This window comes from Musca autumnalis, unplaced genomic scaffold (genome assembly GCF_047663935.1).
Source record: "Musca autumnalis isolate F117 unplaced genomic scaffold, ASM4766393v1 scaffold_1, whole genome shotgun sequence".
Classification (NCBI taxonomy): domain Eukaryota; kingdom Metazoa; phylum Arthropoda; class Insecta; order Diptera; family Muscidae; genus Musca; species Musca autumnalis.
Window position 1 is genome coordinate 232056811 of NW_027411644.1, and position 27145 is coordinate 232083955.

A 27145-nucleotide genomic window follows, 5' to 3' on the forward strand; every position below is an offset into this window, starting at 1 on the left:
AACACTTCTAAGTAAAAAGTCGCCTGGTTCTTCTGCTAAACTGATAGTGTGGCGACTGTACGGCTTGGGAAATGTAGGAGGGTTAATTCTGAGTGTTACACTACAATTTGTTTGCCCAAAGTCTCCTGAGAAATTCGAAAATCGAATAAGAGAAGACGAATCGTTCTGCATCATGACAATGCGATTCAAACCAGTACCTGTTTGACCGGACAAAACGTGGAATTGATGGGTCATCCGCCGTACAACCCTGACTGGGGATCCAGTGACGTCATTTGATTACAGCACATCAAGAAAAGAGGCGGGGTCAACAATTTTTGTCGCCTGAAGATGCTGTAAAGGCGTTCAAAAACCAAATTTTGGAGGTTGGTCAATCCGAGTGGAAAAAGTGTTTCGCCAATAGGTTTTAGCGCACGAAAAAGTGTATATGGTAACATGGGGCGCCTTCGCCACGGTTTTGTTCAAAATGTTCTCATACCGACACCGTTAAAGTTTTTTCAAATATTATTTTTGGTAAAAATATTAGCATATCTTGACTATAAGTTTTGATATATAAATGGTTATAATTTTGTTTTTTAAATATTATTTTTGAAAATTTACAAAATGTCTAAAACGTGGCGAAGCCTCCCCACCCATGGGGCAGCTTCGCCATCGATATTGAACATTCTCCAACGGACTCTAAAACTGTAATTATCCATACTTCTTCCTTAAATATCAACATTATGCCAAAAAGGAACATGTTTTCTATTAAATTATCTAAAATGATTTTAAAATTTACAAAAGGTAACCGATTCTAGCGGTTAATTGAAGTAGGTACCTTGAATTTAGGTACAAAAATCATAATATAACTAAAGTAAGATACGTTTAGGATAATATTTGATTTTAACTTCACATTATAGTGTGGTATATCTATGGTATAAAGAATTTAAGTTAAACATGACAAATTTCTAACATTAACCCACCACGCCCCTATCATGGCGTAGGCGCCCCACCCCTTACATATTTCATAATATTAATATATTGACATTTGCAATTGCTTTTTTCATGCGAATTATTGGGATTTCTATTCTTCAGTAGTTGTCTACTAACGGTATAAAATCTGTTTTTAATATCACCAAAGGTAAAGAAGATATCACAAAAAATACATTCCATAAATATTTTTCCCAATACCCTGAAAACACAAAACCGTGTGCGTCCGCTATCATACCTATGGCACAACTGCCAACTTTTGGGAGATGATAGATCTTCATTAAACTCACAATTTTGCCTTTAACGGATTTTTTCTAGCACTTGTATTTTGCGAGAAAATCGGCGCTGGCGTAGCCGCCCCAGTGGCCCATGTTACCATAAATCATGCTGGAGACAGATGATAGTTATCGTTCAGCCCTCGTACATATTGGGTCTCCGGCGAATATTTCGATCTGTTATAAACGGAATGACAAATTTATTCCGTGGAGTGTAAAACATTGTGTCTTGATTGTGAACAGATCGTCTGTAATCTCATTTCATAAAACGTTCGATGTACAATTTTAATATCTTGTTGACCCAGCGCCCTAACCCCGTTAACATAATTTCCATTTATTTATTCCTATGATATTTCTTTCATTTGTTGTTTGGAGGATTCAAACAAAAGCATCATCATAATAATAGTTTTATGTAAAATATACACTTGTGAATAATATTTGTTTTACAATTTTAATTTCGTTGTTGTTGTTGTTGTTGTTAGCTATCATCCCAGTCATGGACATTGTTCTGGCCTTTTTATTCTAATTTCTTAAAAAGAAAAAAACACACACACACACAAAAACAAAGACTCACAGCTAGTGCTTTCTACCCTTTTGTGCATTAGCATCACATCATAATATTTTGGGGGCCACACAGTGGGTTGCAACAACTTACATTATGCCTTTATTATTGTTCAAAAAAGGGCCTAACCTAACCTAGCTTTTTGTGTTTTCTTCTACTCAGAATTGTTGGCTCTTTGAAATCTCAAGTATATCATAATAACTTGTCCTAAGTGTAAAAGTTGTTGCTTTTCCTTTGTGTTAATTTTGTGTATTTTTTTACTCTTTCTGGTCATCCTTAAGAAATTTGGATAACAAACAACAGTTTGTTTTTTTTCCTCCTCCTGTGAGCAGAATGAGTGAGTGCTGTGCTAAATTTTTGTAGTGTCATAATAAGTTTCAACCTGGGAAAAGAAATCAACAAAACTATGGCAAAGAAGAAAGGAGGAGGAAAATGAATAAAATGCCGACAAAATGAAACACAAAAGTATTCCCATTTTCACTTCTATTCTAATTTCACAAATTGTTGTGAGCCTGGGACTTTTATGATGTGTTGTTGTTGCTGCTGTTGCCATTGTTTGCATTTTAGTGTTTGAATAAAATGCACCAGGGATTGTATTTCCATTCTAGGTTTTTTTCTTTTTCTTATTCTGTTAGTTTTGCATTTTAAAAACAATGGCCGGTCATAGTTAAAATGATTTGAAAAGAAAATGCAATGGAAAAAAGTTTATAGAAGAGAGCTTTAAGCCTTAAAAGGAAAAAAACCTGAATAGATTACTATAAAGAGATGTGTTAACCTCTAATCTAAAAAAGATATATATATGTATGTAGATTTTAAATGTTATATTGAGCATTGTAAAAAATATTTATTATTTGTTCCAAAATGACTATGGACGAGAAGAAGTGATAAGAGGGTTTAATATTGCAGATTTAGTTTCGAATGCAAAACAGGAAATGTTAGTTAAGGTTAATTTGAAGTCAGCAAAAAAATTCCTCCCAAAATCATGGGTTTTGTAAGGGATTTTTGGCAGCCGTAACTACTCGCAAACCCCCTTTCTTCCCCATTATTTTTACAAGGGCATGTCGCACTTAGTTTGTAGTTATTTTATGACCACTAGAATAACTAGTTATCACGGTGTGCATAACCAAATTTAAATGGATGGTGCTTACACCTGGGAAGTTTTTGCAGATTCTGAAACTACAATGCTCATAGATGAGAAATATCAAGAAACAAAAAAAATCGCCGGAGGGATTTTCAAATAAATCGCGATTTAAGTTCACATTTTTAGGGGTTCTTTAGGTTTTCACGATTTTGCTTGGAAACCGCGAGTTCAATGTAAATGGGCCTAAGAAAAATGTTGTAGCTGTGAAAATTCTGCACAAGATTGACCTTTATGATATTTTCGTAGGTTTTACCGTTTTTGAGATATATAAGTTCAAATTGAGACAATACACTGACTGTATCGCCTACTTATAAAACAATATCATGCTCAGTGCGCCTTAACTAACTTTTGATGAAAACCGCTTACACGTGGAAAGATTTCGTGGATTCTGAAACAGCAATGTTTATAGATAAGAAAAATACACAAACAGAAAAAATAGCGCAGGGATTTTAAAATAAATCGCGGTAAAAATTCACAATTTTAGGGTTTTTCGTCCAGATTTAGAGATATCAGCATGAATATTTGTCACAAGATAATGTAGACGAATTTATTGAATTATGCCACTTTTTCTGTAAATGAGCGATATGTACTACATAACTAAATAAGGATGTGTGAGCCAGTGGTTTTTAGTCGTTAATATGCCACTCTATCTCAAGCAAATACAAACTTCAACAATTTGCCAACGTTTGCTAAACCATGTGGTGAAAATATTTCTAAATAATCTTAAATGGATATTTTGTAAATAATAATTTCACTTTAATTTACCACCCACCCATTAGATTCAAATTCTTCACAACACTTTATCATTGATTCCACTCACACCCAATAAATTCGGGGTGTGATAAATGTGGTTTATTTTCACATTTATCCATTAAATGAATTAAAATTCCAAAAAAATCGTCACACCTTTGCATTTCGTTTTCAACTACCAAATATTCAATAACTTCTACAACTACTCCTTCCTACATACTACTGGGTACATACCTTGCGACCAGCCTGTTCGTAAGCTGGTAAAAATGCAGCAAATGATCCCTCCAACATGTCTGGGTTACCGCAAATGGCATGCGATGTGTCACAATAGTAGGAGCATTTGCCATGGAAGCACAAATTCGATGAAGGTGAAACAAAGAATGTCTTTAAAAGATTCTCATCGGCGACTTGATAAATTTCCGTGGTTATGTTTAACAAACGACCCGTCACTGGCATGGCTCGGCGAAAACCTAGAATTCTGTTTTTGCGGTTTGGAAACAGAAGACGATACGAAAAAAATAAGAAGAATAAGAGAGATATAAATGAAAGTTATTCTAGATATTTATGTCAAATGGCGGTGGTGGTGTTGGTGTCAGAGTATAAAGTAATGGTGAGAAAATGAATGTAAGAGGATTACATGATTCATGTGTAGGTGTGTGTTCATGTTTGAAGTGGTTTCAAGTTTTAAGTAAAAGGAAGAACAATCTCTACGTTAATATAATGATAGAAGAACTGCAAATTTCCAGTTAAACAATGACAACAGTGGTTAAGGGTTTATATGTGGTTCAAGGTTTATGTGTAAGCGCTTTTTTGTTTTTTTTTTTGTTTTTAATGGAAAGACATTTGAAAGTGTTGATGTTTTGCGGAAATGATCCTAGCATTACAGCATTGCTCACAAATGCACGTGGAACACTTTTTTTTTAATCCCTCTCGAAAGATTCTAATAACATATTGGAAAAAGAAAAATGGGATAACCTTGGCCACATTTCCTGTGAGTTTCAACAATGAAAAACTTCTCCACAAGCGGTGTCGTAAGACATGCGGTTCGGACTCGGCGATAAATATCATTGAGCCAATATGAATCGGCGTGTATAAATTAATATGAGAGAAGTTTCTCTGTCCCATCGGGAATGTTCTGGGAACTTATATATGTATTAATGGAAAGAAAAATAGTGCGTTAAATCAATTTTCAAATATCCCAAAATAAAGTTCTGCGGAATATTGACATATGGTACATAAGAAATAGCTACGCTCAAAGCTGGCTAGCAGTGCCTTCAGTCAAGGAAGAAATTGGTCATCAATCTAAAAAAACATAATTATACCTATCCCAACATAAAAAAAAAAATGCACAGAACACCTAAAAGGTATAAACGACATGATCTTACCGATCGATTTTCTCGGCAAAAGTAATTTATTGAAAATCTAAAGCATTAGTTTCGTAACTGATGCGAAAAAAAAAACCTCTATATACACACACACCTGCACTCATTAGTCACGAAAATGTCACGTAACCAATTTTCAGAACATTTAAAAATCACCTGAATCGCTCATGCATTCTGATGTTCCGTTCAAACAATTGAAGCAAGACAAAATATTCAAGATAATCCTGATAACAGGTGAATTAGCCAGAGTCGAGTATCTTACTTAAGTCCTCAACTTATCGTTAGCCACACTGATGGTTTCGAAGTCTGCAAAAAGAACAACTACTGAATCCTGGCAATTTCATGTTACCGCCAGTAGCACTATACCCTTGAGACTATCCCTCCCCGGCATTTGAAATAGCCTTTCAAATATTGATAATCAGCTTGGGTTTCTCAAGCAGCACCCCAGCAAAAATTCGGATCCGTTAGTCATTATGTAACTCATTTCAAAGTGATGTAATAATGTAAAACTACTTACTTCACTACTTACTAACCCTGCGTTTACAAATGCCAGTATTGGCAAGACAATAGCAAAAATACAAACCTTTTTCATAAATACATTTATAAATTTTTAAATATGTATAGAGAAAAGTATGAATGTATTGGTGAAAATGGTTTGTAACTTTGCTATTGTCTTGCCAATACTGTCTGTGTGTAAACGCCTAGTAAGTAATGAGAACGGTGGCACAGAACGTGTGTGTTCGACTAAAAAATCCTGGGGTTGTGTGTTCAACCCTCACCGTCTGCACGCGAGTTTTTTGATAACAATATAAACAGTTAGTGGTGCACATGTAAGCGTTTAAACAATTCTTAATGTTTGTACACGAAGCACAGTACGTAGTGTGTTCGGCTACAAATCAGAATTGTTCATGATCAAATCCAGCAGAGAGCAACATAAAATAAAAATCCTATAAAGTGTGTTGAAATTGAAAACAGTTTCCACCTCAACTAATCTAAAAATTGAACTTATGTTTTTAGCTTATTTTTATACCCTCAGCATTTATGATAACGATGGTATATACACTTTCATAGGGCAAAATGTGCCTAATTGAAATAATGGTTTTATACGCCAAGTATGTATTTCTGGACGAAATGTTTAAGTTCCAAGATGTGTTTTATCGGTCCACTCCGTCAGGAATCTCCCCCCACAGAAGTTCAAAAATGTTCGGAAAATTTGTGCGCACTATAACTCTTGAAGGGAGTGACCGATTTGGTCCATACTTTGCACTTCGTGAAATTTTCACCAGGCTTAAATGAGGTTTTAATATGGACTCAATCGATCCACTCCTTCGGGTACCTCCCACACAAAATTTCGGAAGAGTTCAGTTTAGGACCTGCCCTCGAATCGCTTTGAATTTTTTATAATAACTTGTGTTCACCGCCCCCAACACGAGGGTACAAGTTTCATCTGCGGCAAGTCCTTAATTCCTGAGAAAATAGCCTGAAAGTTGCAAAAAAACCCCAACGGATTTTCCGATTCGGTCCAAAATTTTACCATTGTAATATTTTGTCCAAACTTAGTTTTAGATAAGCCATATCGGTCTACTCATTCAGGTACATCGCCCACAAAAGTTCAAAAATGTTCGGAAAAATTGTGCACACGATAATTCTTGAAGGGAGCTACCGATTTGGGTCATTCTGTTGGTATCGTAATATCTCTACGGGGCATAGATCAGTTTCTAATATGTACTATATAGGTTCTCTCCTTCGAGTACCTTCACACAAAATTTGTGAAGAGCGCGGTTAAAGGCCTGCTCTCAAACAGTTTTGCTTCTTTTTGTAACAACTTGTATTCGCTGCCTCCATTACGACAGTACACGTTTTTTAGAGGAAAGTCCATACTTCCTGAGAAAATAGTCCGAAAGTTTTAAAATATCCCTATGGCACCATGTGGAGTGGCAGGAGCACATTCTCAGAATTTAAAAAAATTAGTGAGAAACAAATCTTATGTCAGTTTTATTATCTCATGTGGCTCTACAATTTATTTTCAATTATATATCTGCTTACAGTGACTTCACAAAATTGCCCATAATCCCGATAAATTCAAATTTTAAAATCATTTTGTGCGTGAAGCTTTTTCACCGAATCACCTTATAATTAAGATTTTATGTAATCTTATGTGCAAACGGATCACGCTGTAATAATAAGGCGGGACAAAGGAGACTTCCCTCATATCAATGAGTGCACCCCGATTCATATTAGCTCAATGATATGGGACCTACTGTTTATTGCCGAGTCCGAACGGCGTGTCCTAAGGACACCGCTTGTAGAGAAGTTTTACATGCCTGAATTACTCAGAAAATGAAAATTTTATGTTGCCTAGCCGGAGAATCTAACCCACGACCTTCTGCGTGCAAGGCGGGTGTGCATACCATTACACCACGGTGGCACGCATCATCACGCTATGATACAGGGTTATAAGACTGTCAAAAATCATAATCCTAGTGGCCACCCAAACCCACCAAACTAACTCTAGAATATTTGTACTCACAGCCCGTGGCGGCAGCTACACATCTAGAACTGGAGGTTAAACCATTACCAGATTAGATTGAGAAGAAAATTCATGACTATATACTACTATACCACTACAAGAATACCTCACAAAATCTTGACTTTTGTCCCTACGTATTTTCAGACATATTGATAAATAAATTTAATTTAAATCAATCTAAAGCAATTTAAAGATATTTTATGTAATAAATACAAAGCCCTAATTCTTGCAACTTAAAAAATACATTAGCTTTCAAGATGATGGCTTTCATTTTTTTCTGACATTTTAGTAACATATATTTCGGTAATAGAAAACACATTGGGATTTGTAGGTTTCTTAAGGTTCTTTTTTATGCTATTTATTTTTGTTGTCCATGTCTTATGTTTGACAAGAGAAAGAAAACAACAAAGACATCAAACGGCCTTGTTTGTTAAAGTCAGAATAGTACATAACACGGTCCAGCTTTTTTTGCCTGCCTTACAAAAATAAAACAGAAGACAAAAAACGACACCACAGAATTGTTCAAAAATTAAATGCTAAAAAACATTAAAAGAAATGTTTCTTTTGTGGTAGAAAATTGCTTTATGGCCATCATGGGAATTCACTCAAAATTTTGGCAAAGTCTGGCGTGGGGGACAAGAACAACGGTTCGAAAAACAAGGCAAACCACAAAAAAGAAAAAAGCCATAGGAAAAAGAGGACAAATAAGCGGCAACGGACAGAAATGGAAGACAAATAGTTACCGTGATGTTGGTGACACAAAAAAAAATGAAAGCATATTTTTTGGTGGAGGAGAAGAAGTATTGTGTATGCATCAAAATGTCCTAAGAAACTAAGCAACACAAATACAAACATACCTACTAACCAGCAGAAACCACAACCTTAATATCCCAATGTCTATGAGAATGCCAGAAAATCTTAAAATACAGCTACTTAAAAGAAAAACACAAAACATATTTTTTTTCTTCGTGGCTAGAAAAATATGAAAAATTACGATTACAAGGGCGTGAGACAAAAGAATAATATTTTATTCGAAAATGAGCTTCCCCAGAGTCTGCTGAGAGTGGGTAACAGCAGCAACAGCAGTCTATGAAGCTAATGCCACTAACAATGTGGCAGCGGGCATCCTTAAAATGTCCAGATGGCGATGATAATGCAATAAAGCAAATGTCTTAATTTTTTTTCCTTTTTTTCTTTCTGCTATAAACTGATTTTTTATTTTATTTCATTATTATGTTTTATGTGTTGCTTGTCTTATTCAACAACTTGCGAAGCGCAATCCAAACAGAATCCGGCCACTTGGAAGATAAAGCTATAATAATATTTGTTTTGTCACCATTAAACTAATAAATATACAAAAGCGCCAGTCTAAGGATTACATTAAGGACTAAATTATGATGAACAATTTTAATTTATTAGATTAAAAGCAACCAGAAAAATTGTATTAAATGTATGGCAGCGTATGGCATTGGAGAGACAAAAGATTTAACAAAAATTTATAAATGAACAAGTAAGAATGTCGTTAAGTTCGGCCGGGCCGAACTTGTTATACCCTCCACCACAAGTTGTATTGAAGTAAAATGGAATAATTAGTTTCCTTTCGTGTATGAAGAAGACTTAATACTAAATTTCAGCAATTTCGGTAAAACAATGTGAGGCACCATTCTATGGGGGCTATTTCAAAACGTCAAATTTCTGACGGAAACTTTTTAGGCTCAAAGAAGACTAAATACCAAATTTCCTATATTTCGGTAAGAGAATGTGGCTAAAACTAAAAAAATACCGAAAATCAAGAAGTAAGCTTCTATGGGGATATAGGAAGACGTGGACCTATACTGATAATACTCTTCTGGAATATTTTATAACTCTTGGAAGACGAAATAACGAATTTCAGCCATTTCGGTTGGATATTGACGTCACAATCTTCAGCATTACGAAAATCCGGAGGTACCGTTCTATGGGGGCTATATCGAAACGTGGACCTATACCGACGAATTTTAGTCAGAAATGGGGCAATATGAAAGCGTGGACCTGTACAGACATATTTCTGGCGAACAGTTTTATATCACATTGAAGACTAAATACCAAATTTCAGCCATTTTGGTGGAATATTGAAGACACAACCTTCAAAATACGAAAAATCGGGAGGTACCTTTCCATGGGGGCTACATGAAGGCGTGGACCTATACCGACAAATTTAGAGGGGAAGTTTGAGTACCCCCAACGAAGTCTTAACACAAAATTTCAGCCATTTCGGTGGAATATTGAGGCCACAACGTTCAAAATACCGAAAATCGGGAGGTACCGTTCTATGGGGGCTATATGAAGGCATGGACCGATACCGACAAAGTTCTTGGAGAAAGTTTTATACCACCAACGTAGACTAAGCACCAAATCTCAGCAATTTCGGTGTGATAATGAATCTAAAACCTTCAAAATACCGAAAATCGCAGATACCGTTCTATGGGGGCTATATGAAAGTATTGACCGATACCGATAAAATTCTAGGGGAAAGTTTTATACCCCTAAAGAAGACTACGTACCAAATTTCAGCCATTTTGGTAGGATAATGAAGCTAAACCCTTAAAAATACCGAAAATCGGGAGGTACCGTTCTATGGGGGCTATATGAAGGTGTGGACCGATACCGACAAAATTCTGAGGGAAAGTTTTATACCCCTAAATAAGACTACGTACCAAATTTCAGCCATTTTGGTAGCATAATGAAGCTAAAACCTTAAAAATACCGAAAATCGGGAGGTACCGTTCTATGGGGGCTATATGAAGGTGTGGACCGATACCGGCAAAATTCTGGGGGAAAGTTTTATACCACTAAAGAAGACTACGTACCAAAGTTCAGCCATTTTGGGAGGATAATGAAGCTAAAACCTTGAAAATACCGAAAATCGGGAGGTACCGTTCTATGGGGGCTATATGAAGGTGTGGGCCGATACCGACAAAATTCTGGGGGAAAGTTTTATACCCTTAAAGAAGACTACGTACCAAATTTCAGTTATTTTGGTAGGATAATGAAGCTAAAACCTTAAAAATACCGAAAATCGGGAGGTACCGTTCTATGGGGGCTATATTAAAACGTGGACCGATATATCCCATTTTCAATACCAACCATCCTGCAAGTAATAAAAACTTCTGTACCAAATTTTGACTCTCTATCTTTAAAATTGCGAGCTGTATCTTGATTTCAACAAACAGACAGACGGACGGACTGACGGACGGACGGACGGACGGACAGACGGACATGGTCAAATCGACATAGAATTTTATGCTGATCAATAATATATATACTTTATAGGGTCTCCGACGAATATTTCGATGTGTTACAAACGGAATGACAAATTTAATTATACCCTCCATATGGTGGAGGGTATAATAAAATTAATTTTCAAATATTTGAAAATATAGTGAAAACACAAAGAGAAAAATTTAGAGGACCTTATTTATGAATTTACACTGGGCCTAATTATTCCACCGATAAACTGTCAACACAGAATAAAATACTAGTATTGTAGCAACAAAAGACTTCTACAGAGGAATGGCGCTACATATTGAAATATTTCGGGGTCCACATCTAAAGAAGTTGTAGTCATAATCTGCTGTAAACATTTGAACACGATCCGAGAAGTGAACTTAAATTGGAAAAGCAAAGCTACTTGCAGGAATGCACCGACATCGTTGATATCAGAATAGGAAGTATTTCACGGTGCGCCAGAAGCTACTTTAAATGAAAGGTGCTTACACCTGGGAAGTTTTTTGCGGGTTCTGAAACTACAACGTTCATAGATGAGAAAAATCAAAAAACCAAAAAATTGCCGTAGCGTTTTTAAAATAAAAGTTCGAATTTTTAGGCGCTTTTTAGGTTTTCACGATTTTCTTGGAAACCGTAAGTCTATTGAAATGGGATTAGAGATAATCGCCAGAGCGCTTTTTAAATAAAAGTTCACATTTTTAGGGGTTTTTTAGGTTTTCACGATTTTCTTGGAAACCGCAAGTCCTATTAAAATGGGATTAGAGAAAATGTTGTAGCTGTGAAAATTCTCTACAAAATTGACCTTTTTAATAAAAATTTAATAAAGGTGATCCCATGACTATAGTTGGACTAAAAGAAGTGTTTTTGAACAAAGCTCAAAATTGTGGCTAAAAAAGAAAACTGTCTTGGAAGTTATGACCGCGTAAATGAATAAAAATAGGGAAAAACACGTTGAGGAAAATGAGTTCTTTTACGTTGTTTATCGATTGCTATTGAAATTACGAATATCTGTCCAAAAAAGTAGACGAATAAAAAATGAGGATTACACTTCTAATGTATCATTTTTTTTAAATCGCCACTACATTCACCTTTTACGGATGCTGATATTTTGAAGCCAGATTTTAGGTTTTTTTTGTATTTTTGATCTGAATGCGACAAGTATTCGGGTATGTCAAAAAACCGACAGTAGGTTTAAAGTACTCGCGATTACGCATAATTTGATATGTATATTAGGCCGGGGCGATTTGTATGGAAGGAAAAAAGTGTTATCGGGCGCCTGGAGTTTCTGATTCTTGGGCTTGTACTGAGCAAAAAAGTCAACTAGACCATATGTCTACGGTGAAAATCGACCCCCCGGATTTTGACTTGAAGTTTTTTTCAAGGATTTTTGGATATTTTGGCATATAACAACCAAACCAATGATATTTTCGATCCAACACACAGACAACAATTGTAGCCAAGACAATAATAAAGAACTCTCTAGTACATCGCAAAAGCATTGGAACCCTCCTTCAGGCAGTTATGGCCTCGAGAAGGTGCACATTTTTCGGAAAATATCGATAAATGACACTGTGCTACAAAATGGGACTCAAATTCAGTGGGTGGAAAATCCCTTTTGTAAATGAAAGCCCTTGGTGAGTGTACTAAGAACCCAAAAGGAAATTTTCACCATAGGTCAAGTTTCCGAGATATCGCGTGATAAATGGTTTAATTTTGGCCCCTTAATTTGCGAGAAAATAGCTTTATATCTCTGTTAAGCGTTATTGTAGCTTAATTTTGAGATTACATGTCTTCAGTCAAATCGAGTGGTGAATCTTTTTGTAGAATATTTCATCCCTCTAACTCAATTCCTTCCATGTCCTTTTCGTCCTTCATTTTTTGAACCGTAGTAAAAGTACCACAAGATGAGATTTTACAGCATCCAAATGTTCTACAAAAATGTTGATCAGAAGATTTTAGGTACGGTTCTCATTGATGACCAATCGATATTTCCCCGTTTTCATGGTTCTTTTTGACATTTACCTTTATTTTGTTGAGAAAACTATGTTTTGTTTTTATGTATATTCGTTATTGGTCTGTGGTGTATCTGAAATACTTACCATAAATAGCTCTTGTAATGACGAACACGTTAATAACAAATTTTATTGAAGGATAGATCCGGTTATCTAAATTTTTGAACCGGATATTCTGATATCAAAACCGATTTTGGAACCGGTTTTAAGTAACCGATTAATCGTATATGTATATCATTGGAAAGCTAATAAAATGGTCAATCAAATGACAGCAAGTAGCTGATTACAACTTTGTCGGTTACGAAGCTTTTCAAAATAAATATTGAACAAAACAAAAAACATTATAGTTTTGGATAAAATGTAGGAAAAATAAGAAATAGAACATTTTATAATTTTGCGCTACGGAAAAATGAAAATGATAAGGACAAACTTCTGAGTTATGGCGAAATTAATTCATTCTTGATGAACTTTAAGTGCATGATAAAAAAACAACATAACACAAATTCATCTCGCCATAACTCAGAAGTTTGATCTATGACATAACTGCCTTTCCAGATTTATAATATTATCTTAATCGACTTTCATCGCCAAAAAGAACCCAGTGATATTTTACATCAAAATCGGTTTAAGAACGCGGTTTTCTTGTTCTAGCTTCGTAACCAACAAAGTTGTAATCAGCTACTTGCTGTCATTTGATTGACCATTTTATTAGCTTTCTAATGATATACATATTCGGTTAATCGGTTACTTATAACCGGTTCCAAAATCGGTTTTAACATCAGAATATCCGGTTCAAAAATGTAGATAACCTGATCTGTCCTCCAATAAAATTTGTTATTAACGTGTTCGTCATTACAAGAGCTATTTATGGTAAGTATTTCAGAAGCACCACAGACCAATAACGAATATACATAAAAACAAAACATAGTTTTCTGAACAAAAACTGGTAAAATGTCAAAAACGACCATGAAAACGGGGAAATATCGATTGGTCATCAATGAGAACCGTACCTAAAATCTTCAAAACAACATTTTTGTAGAATATTTGGATGCTGTAAAATCTCGCCTTCTGGTACTTTTACTACGGTTCAAAAAATAAAGGACGAAAAGGACATGAAAGGAATTCAGTTAGAGGGATGAAATATTCTACAAAAAGATTCACCATTCGATTTGACTGAAGACATGTAATCTCAAAATTAAGCTACAATAACGCTTAACAGAGATATAAAGCTATTTTCTCGCAAATTAAGGGGCCAAGATTAAACCATTTATCACGCGATATCTCGGAAACTTGACCTATGGTGAAAATTTCCTTTTGGGTTCTTAGTACACTCACCAAGGGCTTTCATCTCCAAAAGAGATTTTCCACCCACTGAATTTGAGTCCCATTTTGTAGCACAGTGTCATTTATCGATATTTTCCGAAAAATGTGCACCTTCTCGAGGCCATAACTGTCTGAAGGAGGGTTCCAATGCTTTTGCGATGTACTAGAGAGTTCTTTATTATTGTCTTGGCTACAATTGTTGTCTGTGTGTTGGATCGAAAATATCAGTGGTTTGGTTGTTATATGCCAAAATATCCAAAAATCCTTAAAAAAAACTTCAAGTCAAAATCCGGGGGCTCGATTTTCACCGTAGACATATGGTCTAGTTGACTTTTTTGCTCAGTACAATCCCAAGAATCAGAAAATCCAGGCGCCCGTGATGGTGTTCAAATCGCCCCACTCTAATGTATATGTACCCCACACAGCAATCTACTCTATATTTATACCCTCAGCCTTTAGGCTAGAAAGGGTATATACACTTTAATACGGACAAACGGCACGATAACTCTCGAACGAATGAACCGATTCGGTTCAAATGTTGGCTTTCGTAATATTTTGTCGAAACTTAGTTTAAGTTCGAAGATGAGCTATATCGGTCCACTCCTTCCGGTACCTCCCGGAAAATTTTTACGCACGATAACTCTTGAAGGGAGACCAAATCGGTGGTCCATACTTTGCCCATCGTGAAATGTGTAGAAGACTTAGATAAGGTTTCAATATGGACTCAATCGGTCCACTACTTTGGGTAACTCCCACACAAAATTTCGGAAAAGTTCAGTTTAGGACCTCCTCTCGAATCGCTTTGATTTTTGTTGCAGCAACTTGTATTCACTGCCCCCCATATGACGGTACAAGTTTCATCTGGGGTAAGTGCATACTTCCTGAGAAAATAGCCTGAAAGTTGCAAAAAAACCCTATGACACCGTGTGTAGTAGTGGGAGCGCAAGATAAATCTCGAACGGATCTGCCGATTCGGTCCAAAATGTGGCCTTCGTAATATTTTGTGCAACCTTAGTTTAAGTTCGAAGATAAGCCATATCGGTCCACTCCTTCAGGTACCTCCCCCACAAAAGTTCAAAAATGTTCGGATAAATTGTGCGCACGATAACTTTTGATGGAAGTGACCGATTTGGTCCACACTTTACAGATCCTAATATATCTACCAGATATAGGACAAGTTCGAATATGGACCATATTTGTCTACTCTTTCGGGTACGTCCCACACAAATTTTTGGTTAAATTCACTTAAACACCTGCTCCCGAATCACTTTGTTTTTTGTTGAAGCATCTTGCATTCTCTGCCTCAATTACGGGAGTAAAAGTTTTTCAGGGGCAACTCCATACTTCTTGAGAAAGCAGACCGAAAGTTGTAAAAAAACCCTATGGCACCATATGTAGCGGCTGAAGAGCTCGAACCGAATAATGCGTTGGTCCACAGGTTGGATATCGTAATCTTTATGCGAATATTAGATGAAATTCGAAGATAATGCTTATAGGTCCACTGCTTCCGGTACCTCTCCAACAAAAGTTCGAAAATATTCGCTAAAATGATAAGCGCAATATCTCACAAACGTAGCAACCGATTTGGTCCAAATTTTCGATCTCGATCTCTGTCCAATCCTTGGGGTACCACCCATTCAAATGTTCAACGTATTTGTGTAGTTAAAGGTCTGTCCGAGGATCCTTTGGAATTTTTACCGAAGGTTTTCCTAGTGGCCCGATATTATGCTTTTTGTAGGCTAGCGTGGTACAAAAGCCCAAACTATCGATATCCCCCGCAAATTTTGAGCTTTAATCTAATCCATATTTCTGTCGGTTCATACGCCCATAAATTTTCTTTAAAAAAAAGTATTTCGATCCACACAGCCTGAGGGTATATCTCTGTCGGCAAAGCCGATTGATATTTTTTTTCTTGTTTTTATATATTTTGTCTAAAAACCGTATTTTTGGGTACATTTTTTACAATATCCTTTTGAGTATGTTGTGACCCCAAAATGTATTGGTTTTTTGACGGTCCGGATCATATAAATTACTGATCGTGAAAAAACATCCACTATAACGGCAGAAACGTCTACTGCAAAAATAGAAAAATGTTCGAAAATGTTTTTGAAAATATCGCGGGTTTAATCGCGTTTTTTTGTGGATCGTTTTCTTTTTAATGAAGAAACAGACACATAAGTCACGTTTTTGCGGAAACTGAAGCGGTATGGAAGCTGTATCCGACTTATACCAAAAATATATTGTGGATGTACATCCACGGTTCTTGATGGTTTTAAGTTATATATGTTTAGATCAATGTATTTTTTATGACTGATAATAAAATCGGATGCGCATAAAAAGTGTATGTACTTTGTGGAAATTATAAGCGTTATACAGTTTTTTGCACACTAAACTGTAGACGATGCTATATCGCATCCGCCAAAGTAAATCTTGGTAAATGCACACAAATGAAAAAAAAATTGTTTTGTTGGTAAACTGCATGCGCATCACGTGATTCTAAGGGTTTCGCGATTTACACGCATTTCAAAATATATATTACTTGAATCTATTTTATTATACCCTCCACCATAAGAAGGGGGGTATATTAAGTTTATCATTCCGTTTGTAACGACTCGAAATAACCATTGTAGAACCCACAAACTATACATATTCTTGATCAGCGTGTAATTCTACATCGATATAGCCATGTGCGTCCGTCTGTGGAAATCACTCTAGCGTCCGAACGGATTGAAGTAGGTGAATGAAATGTTGGTAGAATCTATTTTGGTATTGAAAGCGGGCTATGTAGGTCCCCGTTTTCGTAAAGCCCCCATATAAAGTGTCGCGTGACGCGTCGTCGTTTTAAAGAATTTCTAAGTTATTTGTCCCATTTTACCACCGAATTGGTTGTAATTTGGTATTTTGTGTCTTTTCTACCAAAGTTTGTATATATCGTCACCTGAAATGCCCTAAGACGTTACCATCAACGTAACCCTTTGTAGGTTACGTCTTTGGGCATTTCAGATCACGCGTCACTTTAAGATATTTTGAACGTATTAGTCTAATTTGACCACAGAATCGGTTGTAACTTTGTATTTTGTCTTTCCAGAGGCTAAGAAACATTTCTACCATAAAATGTTAATATAGGTCCATGTTTTGATATAGCCCCCATAGAACGGTTCCTCCCCGTTTTCGGTATGTTGAGGGTTGCAACCACATTAATCCACCGAAATGACAGAAATATGGTATTAAGTATTTGTTGGGGTACATATGCAACTTTCTACCAGAAATTTTTCGGTACACGTCCAATGCAAAATATAGCCCCCATAGATCGGTACCACCCGATTTTAGGTACTTTAAAGGCATTGGTCTCAATATTCCACCGAAATGGCTGAAATTTTATATTAAGTCTTCGTTGGGGGTATAAAACTTTTCCCTTACGGATCCTCCCGATTTTCGGTAATTTGAAGGTTGTGGCCAAATTAATCCACCGAAATGGCTGATATTTGGTATTTGGTCTTCATTTGGGGTATTAAACTTTCCATATGAAATTTGTTGGTATAGGTCTACGCATTTATATAGCCCCCAAAGAACTTACCTCCCGATTTTCGGTGTTTTGAAGGTTGTGACCCAAATATTCCTCAGAAATGGCTGATATTTGGTATTTAGTCTCCGTTGGGGGCACAAAACATTCCCCCAGAAACTAGTCGGTACAGGTACACGCCTTAGTATAGAACGGTAATATTCCACCGAAATGGCAGAAATTTGGTATTTAGTCTTCGTTGGTATTTGGTATTTAGTCTCTGTTTAAAACTTTCCACCTGAAATTGGTCGGTATAGGTCAACGTCTTCATATAGCTCCCATAGAACGGTACCGCCCGATTTTCGGTATTTTGAAGGTTTTAGCCTCATAATTCCACCGAAGTGGCTAAAATTTTGTGTTTAGTCTTTTTCTGGGCTACATAAATTTACCACAGAAATTTGTCGGTATACGTCCACGTTTTGATGTACCCCCCATACAACGGTATATCCGAATTTTCGGTATTTTTAAGGTTTTAGCCTCCGAAATGGCTGCAAGTTGGTACTTAGTCTTCGTTGCGGGTATAAAACTTTCCATCTGAAATGTTTCGGTATAGATCCATGTCTTCATATAGCCCCCGTAGAACTGTATCTTCCGATTTTCGGTATTTTGAAGATTGCTGCTCAATATCCCATCTAAATGACCGACATTTGGTAGTTAGTCTTCGTTCCCCACCGAAGTAGCTTATATTTGGTATTAAGTTTTTGATTGGGGTATGAAACATTCCTCCGAAATGTGCCGTTATAGGTCGACGTCCTCGAATAGCCCCCATAGGACCGTACCTCCAGATTTAAGGTATTTTTAAAGTTGTGGCCTCAATATACCGCCGATATGACTGAAAATTAGTATTTAAACTGCCATGACTAAGTATATAAAATATTGCAGAAGAGAATTATAAGTAGAAGCCCTTTTCTTCAAATAACCTCCATAGAAGCGTACTTCCCGATTTTCGGTATTTTGAAGGTTGTGTCATCAATATCGACACGGATGATATTTAATAGTCCGTTGGTGGTTTAAAACTTTCCACCTTAAATTTTCCGGTATTCTTCCATGTTTTTATATAGCCCCCATAGAAAGGTACCTGCCAATTTTCGGCATTCTCAAAGTTTTAGCCACAATATTCAACGGGAATAACGGAAATTTGGTATTAAGTCTTCGCTGGATTTACGAAACTTTCCTCCAGAAATTTATCGCTACAGGTCAACGTTTTATACAGCCTCCATAGAACGGTGCTCCCGATGTAGTTAACTATCCAAATCCAGAATATCCAGGTTTAGGTCTAGTCGGTATTGCCCAATTTTATGTATTTCGCTCAATTCGGAAAATTGTAAATATTGGTCCATGTTTTGGAAAGAACAAAAATGTCGCCCCATATGAGCTGTTTTGAAGTGAGTATTATCAGTTGAGATGGGTGACGTAGGGGATGGAAGATACCAAGCAACGGTCCTGACCGGTTTTAACATGGCAAAGCCCAGGATTTATCTTGGTCCCTCTTTCATCCCAAGTGGACACTGACCTCCCCGTGGTGTCACCTGGGGAACTGCCTTTAACACCCGTTAAAGGTAGTGAGCTAACATGTGCCACGGGTTCACCCATAAGAACGTTAAAAACTTGGTTGGGTTTGGGTTGGGCGTCGGGTTAGTAACCCTCCCCTAGAAAAAACAGCCAACTATGAAAAAACGAAAGAAAAAAAACAAACCCCTCTAAAGTTGACGAACCCCGCAAACGTTTTAAGGACCATGATCTGCGAATCTGCACCTGGAATGTTCGCACTCTTTATAGAGAAGGTGCTGTCTTCGCATTGGCAGACGTACTTGAAAAGTACAAGGCCGATACAGGAAATACGATGGATTGGGAAAGGCGTCACAACAACACCTAAAGCTGCCATGACGTAAAGCATGAGTTTCGTTGTGGATTCGTAGTTAGTCGGAGACTAAAACATCTGCTATCCAGCTTCACCCCAGTGAATGAAAGACTTGCTGCAATTCGAATAAAAGCTAAATTCTTCAACATCAGCTCTATTTGCGCTCATGCTCCCACTGAAAAAAAAGACGAACAGACCAAAGATATATTTTACGAGCGCTTAGAAGAAACATATGACCGTTGCCCTGCCCATGACATTAAAATCATTCTAGGTGATTTTAACGCCAAAATTGGAAAGGAGAATATCTTTGGCCCAACAGTCAGGAAATTCAGCCTCCACAGTGAAACATCTGACAATGGTATGAGGCTGATAGACTTTGCAGCTGCAAAAAAACATGGTAGTTAGCAGTACCAGATTTAATCATCTCGATATTCATAAGGGAACCTGGCTGTCTCCAGATCAGAAAACAAGAAACCAAATTGATCATATTGTGATAGATGGAAGACATTCGTCGAGCGTGTTGGATGTACGATCGTTCCGAGGCGCAAACATTGATTCGGACCACTACCTTGTTGCAGCAAAGGTACGCACCCGGTTAAACGTAGCAAACAAAGTACGAACAGACACAACACGAAAGTTAGACATCGGTAAGCTGCAATCACAACAGATAGCCACAGCATATTCCACTCAACTAGGCCAATTGCTTAATCAAAGCACTCCTCATCCCGATAACATATCAGCGCAATGGCAAAGCATTGCCCACTCCATGCAAACAGCCGCAAAATCCATACTTGGATACCAGAGACCTCCACCAAGTAATCCATGGTATGATCAGGAGTGTCGTGCTGCCTCCGAAGAGAAAAATGTGGCATATAGAGCTACTTTACAATCCGTAGCAACGCGTAGCGCACGAGAGAGATACAGGGAGAAAAGGAGAGAGGAGAAACGTCTTTTCCGCAGGAAAAAGAGAGAGATGGAAATGCGGGAGTGTGAAAAAATCGAGATGTACAGGAGCCAGAATGAAGTCCGAAAATTCTACCAAAGAGTCAAGCATCAAACTGATGGCTTTGGTACAGGCACATCCTCCTGTAGAGACCAGCAAGGTAATTTAGTAACTGATACAGATAGTGTACTCAGGATATGGAAAGAACATTTTTCAAATCTGTTGGTATCCAATAGCAGCGAAGACGACGAAGATACCACAGTCCCAATCCCAGAAGATGGTATTGAATGTATACCGCCCAGCCAAGATGAGGTAAAGACAGCAATAAATCGGCTGAAGAATAATAAGGCAGCAGGGCCGATGGCTTACCAGCCGAGCTGTTCAAAACCGGATTCGACACGCAGATAAGGTGTATGCATCAGCTAGTTAGCACCATCTGGCAGGAAGAACGCGTACCCGACGCCTGGAACGTGGGCATCCTATGTCCAGTCCACAAGAAGGGAGATAAGACTGTGTGCTCCAATTACAGGGGCATAAGTTTGCTCCCTATTGCCTACAAGATCGTGTCAGGGATATTGTGCGAACGACTAAAGCCCAAGGTCAACGAAATAATTGGACCATACCAATGCGGCTTTAGACCTGGCAAGTCCACCATTGACCAGATATTTACCCTGCGGCAAATCCTGGAGAAGACCCAAGAGATGCAGATCGACACCTAACACCTTTTTGCGGCCTTCGACAGCCCGCTGCGTTCAAAGGTATTCCAAGCCATGTCTGAATTTGGTATCCCCGCAAAGCTCATCCGGCTTTGTAAAATGACTTTAATTGACACGAGGTCCTCAGTTGAAATAGGAAAGAACCTCTCCGAAGAGTTGGTACCAAACCAAGAGGTTTCAGACAAGGAGAGGTTTCAGACAAGGAGACAGCTTTTCGTGTGACCTCTTCAACATCCTGCTAGAAAAGGTTATACGAGAGGCAAACGTCAAAAGAAGTGGCACAATCTACACCAATAGTCACATGTTACTTGCTTATGCTGATGATATAGACATCATGGGCCGATCAGTAAAAGAAGTAACTGCTACCTTTATAAAGGTCGAAGGAGAATCTGCTAAAGTGGGTCTGGCGGTAAACGGTGAGAAGACCAAGTTGATGGTGTCGACGCGCAATGCGTCCATTGAGATCGAACTAACTGTTGAAGTTGGTTCCTATAATATTGAGGTAGTAAAAGACTTCGTCTACCTCGGCACCTCCGTAAACACAACAAACGACATCAGTTGTGAAATAAAAAGAAGAATTGTATTGGCCAACAGATGCTAATTTGGCTTAAGTAAGCAGTTTAAAAACAAAGCCACATCTCGTCAAACAAAAATAACGCTCTACAAAACACTGATACTACCCGTGCTAATGTATGGCTCCGAAGCCTGGGTACTTGCGCAAGCAGACATGGCAGTACTTGGTGTGTTTGAGAGAAAAATTCTTCGAAAAATCTACGGACCAATCTGCGTTGACGGTGAATATCGACGTCGCATGAACCACGAGCTGTATCTGCTATACAACGACATCAATATTGTTAAACGTATCGAGATGCAGCGATTGCGTTGGCTAGGCCATATCATAAGAATGAGCGATGATGAACCCGCTAAAAAGGCGTATAAATACGGACCGCTTGGCGGTGCACGCAGAATTGGCAGGCCAAGGAATAGATGGCGCAAACAATTGGATGATGAGATGAAAAGGCGCGGTATTCCAGAGTGCGAAGCAACAAATAGAGAGGAATGGAGATCTCTTCTTAGTTCGGCCTATAGAACAAATGTTCTGTAATGGGCCATCTAAGTAAGTAAGTATTATCAGTTGAGATATAGTATGTACTACTCCTGTAATAAAACGAAATTAAACTAATTGTTCCTATTCACTTCAATACAGTTCGTGGTGGAGGGTATAAAAAGTTCGGCCCGGCCGAACTTAACGCTTTTCTTACTTGTTACAAGATTATTTCCAATTTGGAGGAACCAACATTTATTTGAGTGTCCTTTATATCTTCCGCATGATGTTTGGGTGTATTCGAAATGTAATTAGAATAATAAATTTGCGTTTTTGCGTGAAAATTAACTCTACATTTTCTTCACTAACTCACAAAATAATTATAAAAAAATATATATATATATATAAAATACACAATTTTTATAAATTTACTAAATATTTTCTTTTGTCTTTTGTATAATATGCAAACCGGTTAACAACATTGTATAGTTTTGGCTTTATTTGAATCTTCGCGATGCATAGATTACATACATACTTTTAAAGATGCATAAACAGTTTGAATTTTATTAAAACATGTTGTTCTTTTTTGTGTGCAATAAGCAATATTAGCATTTCGAACGGATGCCAGAATGAACATTTTTGCTCTATCCATGCGCCAAAAATTTGTTTTAATTTTGTTCAAATGGAATATTAAAACATTTTATTTTTTCGTGTTGCTGAGGGTATAACTATTTAAACTATATAATATCTAATATCATGAGAGCGACGTAATCCCATTTTTGGCTCAATTATATTGGACCTTGTCATAGTCGAATCTGAAAGGGTGTCGAACATAGTAAATGTCAAGAAATGTGATGTTCTCGAACCACTAATGGAAATTGAACCACTGAAATTTAATATTTTTTTGTAAACAATATCTACGTTTTTATGTGACCCAGTGGCAAATTTTTGTGATAATTCCATTTCAATCCTGAAAAGTTTTTTTCTACCTAAAAAAATTGGCTTACATTCATTCCATAGTTGCAACACCACTATTGGTATGTGAATATTTATTAATTAAAAACAACTGAAACCTATACCCATGTAGTTGTAAACATTATACATGTGTGCTTTATTACACTTCATTTTGTTACGATTCGAATGAAATATACTGTTCTGTATACTGGAATAATATTGTGTTTATTTTTATTTTAAATTTGTTATTGTTTTTGAGGTTTTCATTATTGTTGTGCAACTTATGTTCTTCTGTATATGTACGTATGGTATCCATAGTTTTCCTTTTTTCAACCGGTCTAGCTTTTTTTCCAAAGTGTGAGTTTGCCACACCATATCCCATAGCAGCATCCACATCCATAGCGTACACATGATAAACGGGTGTATTTATGTTTACTTTTTGTTGTTTACGTTTTGTTTTCAACTCGAAGAGATCGAGAGACACAATTCAACATAGAGCACGCGTGCATGTGGATAAGTTTATAACAAAGTTTCAGGAGTCATAATACATATAAGTAACCACAAACATTTATATCACACATACACACACTAATAAGGATATAAGAAGCTTACGTACACACACACATTCATACTCGTATCAACAAATATTTACACACGTTTTTGTGTGTTTAGTAGTTTTTGAAAAGACAAAAGGAGTTATAGAGCGAAACAAAAGTGTGCTTTAATACGTAATCCCATTTCATTGGTAGTAGTGAAGTGGGTAATAATCAAATACGAGTATACTATTCACATGACTGGCTACTGGTTGTTAGAGATCACATAAACTTTGTCTTGTCTTACACTTGGAATTCATCTTAAGTTTTTCATTTTATTTTTCTTCTAGGTTCGTTTGTTCTTGTGTGTGTGTGTCATTGCTGTACAGAAATAAAGTTTATTGTTATGGTATTGTCTATTGTAGTTTTGTTCTTCTCGATGTCGGTGTTTTGTTTCATTTGGAATATGTCACTGTATACTTTTGAAATTTTGTTTAGTTTTTGTGGCACTCTTGTTATACTAAATAAACAGAACCCGAAATGATTTGAATATTAAGATGTTATGACATATGTACATGTATATTAGGGTGACTCCACTATTGGCCCCATACAAATTCCTAAAAAAAAATTTTTTTAAATCGCACCTGTGGTATGTGTTAACGATAACCGATCGCCATAATATGAGGTTTTTAGAGTTTTATTGTATTTTTTTGGACACCCTATTGTAAACAAATATGTATATAAAAAGTGCGATAGACTCCCAGCCAAAATCCATTGGATACTTTTCAAATTGCTATTCACATTGTGGGTAAACTACATCTTATCCTAACCTGGTGCTTCTTCCATTCTAAATGGACACTGACATACTCTCGGTATTCGCTTGGGAGATAACTCACAATAACGATAAAAAACGTGGGATGAGGTGCAGGGTTAAAAGACAAAAACAAATAAGTAAACCAACGACCCTACCAATTTTGAAAACCACATCCTAGTTTTAAAGGACATGAAGAGCGAACCTGTAAGTTGAATATTTGGTAGGTGACATTAAGTTAGGCAATGGTTGAGGTTTTTGAAGGCACAACAACAGCATGCTAATATTACGGAAAGCGCGATGACTGGAATGGGAAACGAGCGTCAAGAACTATTAAATGAGATGAACATTATTAAATCTGCCATGAAATTGGATATAGGAAAACATCTCGTCTTCGGTTTAGGGTCAATTTAGTTAAAATTTAATAATCAACACAAGACTAACAGTCCAAAGAATGCTGAATAGGAATTCTGAAAATCTTTCGATCTACTGTCGGAAAATTAAGCCTAATCAGTGAAACTCCCGACAAGGTCATGCGACTGATATACCGATGTAGATAAGATGTTGGCAGAAGTGAATTTTGTTGTAGTAGATAGAAAGTATTGAACATATCATAGTAGTCAATGTGCTGTCGACGCAATGAGTAAGTAACATCTTATAACAAAGAAGTCCCTTAATGGGATCTTCTATTCCTCAGAAGTCCCTTGTGTGGTCTTTTATTCTTTAGAAGGCCCTCTAAGCGTGCCAATTGTATACAAACTTCTATTTAATAACTCTGCTATTCCATACAGAACACATCTATGGGTTTTCTTTCTATTGAATCTGTTTTAAACAGAGGACTCCTTAGAGGACTTACGTTTTATAGAAGTCCCTTAGGGGTTCTCTATTCTATTCCATTCTACAGAAGCCCACCTTAGGAGCCTCCTATTCTATAGAGCGATAGTCCGACTATCGTTCTGAAACTACTTTGTTTGAGTTATCTGTCGCGAATTATTTGAAAAACATGTAAAAAAGTGTCAGTCGTTTTTGCCAATGTGAAATGAAACTTTCATCTACGGGCAGATCGAATGTATTTAGGTTTTCTTCAGAATTTTGTGGCCCTTTTTGAACATTTGAACTTGCCGACAAAAATGTGGATTAGGAATTAACTGCACCTAGACACAAATGTTGACATTTTCTGGGGGAGGTAGCCTTAGTTGGGACCGATATGGGCCATTTTAGAAGTTAAACTAAATTTTGACAAAATGTTAGGAGAACCAAAGTATAGACCAAATTGGTTGACCAATTCAAGTGATATCGTCCAAGCATTTTAGTGACATTTTATTGGGGGAGAAGTACCGGAAGTTGTGGTCCGGTATTGCCCCATGACACTAAGTTTGGATAAAATATGACAAACCAAATGTTGGAGCAAATCGGTTGAACAGGTCGAGAGTTATCGTGGCATAGGGTTTTTAACACCTTTCGGGCTGTTTTCCCAAGAAATATGGACTTGCCCCTGAAATAACTTTTACCGTCGCAATGGAGGTAGCGAATGCAAATCGCTTCAACAAAAATCAAAGTGATTCGAGAGCAGGTCTTAAAGTGAACTTATCCGAAAATTTGTGTGGGAGGTAGCAGAAGGAGTAGACAAATATAGTCCATATTTGAACCTGATCTATGTCTGGTAGATATAATAGGATGTGCAGAGTATGTATTACATCGGGCACTCCCTTCAAGAGTTATCGTGCGTACAATTTTTCCGAACATTTTTGAACTTTTGTGAGGGAGGTACCTGAAGGAGTAAACCGATATGGTTTATCTTCGAACTTAAACTATGTTTGGAAAAAATATTACGAAGTCCAAATTTTGGACCGAATTAGCAGATCCGTTCGAGATTTATCTTGCGCTCCAATCACTAAGTTTGGGCAAAATATTACGAAAGGCAAATTGTGGACCGAATCGGTTGATCCATTCGAGAGTTATCGTGCGAACCAGCCAGACAGACAGACGGACGGACATGGCTAAATCAACTCCAAATTGTCTGAAACACATTTCGTCCAAACATACTTGGGGTCTAAAACCATTATTTCGATGAGGCACATTTTGCCCGTATTAAAGTGTATATAACCTCGTTAGCATAAATGCTGAGGGTGTAATAATTGCTTTGGAATCAGATATAAAGAAAGCTTAACGACAGTGAATAAAACGATAGTCGGACTATCAATAATTTGCCAGCACTTTTCTATAGAAGCCCCCCTGAGGGGTCTTCTATTCTATAGTAGCATCCCTTATATGTTTTCTATTCGATTGTAGATTTCCCTTAGGTGCTTCTTTTGTGTAGTATCCCCCATAGTGGTTTTCTATTTTATAGTAGTCCCTTATAGGTGTCTTATATTCTTCACTAGCCCTCCCTTAGGAGTCTTATATTCTATAGTAGCCTCTTTTATGTCCTTATTGGTCTATTATTCTATAAAAGCCCCCCTTATGGGACTACTGTTTTACAGAAGCCTCCCCTATGGGTCATCTATTCAAA

The 27145-nt window shown here is 37.1% G+C and overlaps 1 protein-coding gene across 4 annotated transcripts in view; it reads right to left on the bottom strand.

Moving 5' to 3' along the window:
- The window catches only part of LOC141389204 (uncharacterized), a 642359-nt gene that overhangs the window by 69350 nt on the left and 545864 nt on the right, over nucleotides 1-27145 (bottom strand). For all 4 annotated transcript variants that reach the window (XM_073960367.1, XM_073960370.1, XM_073960368.1 and 1 more), the window contains one exon: nucleotides 3929-4172. In XM_073960367.1, coding sequence (XP_073816468.1) covers nucleotides 3929-4172 — 244 coding nt within the window. The remainder of the gene's footprint in view (nucleotides 1-3928; nucleotides 4173-27145) is intronic.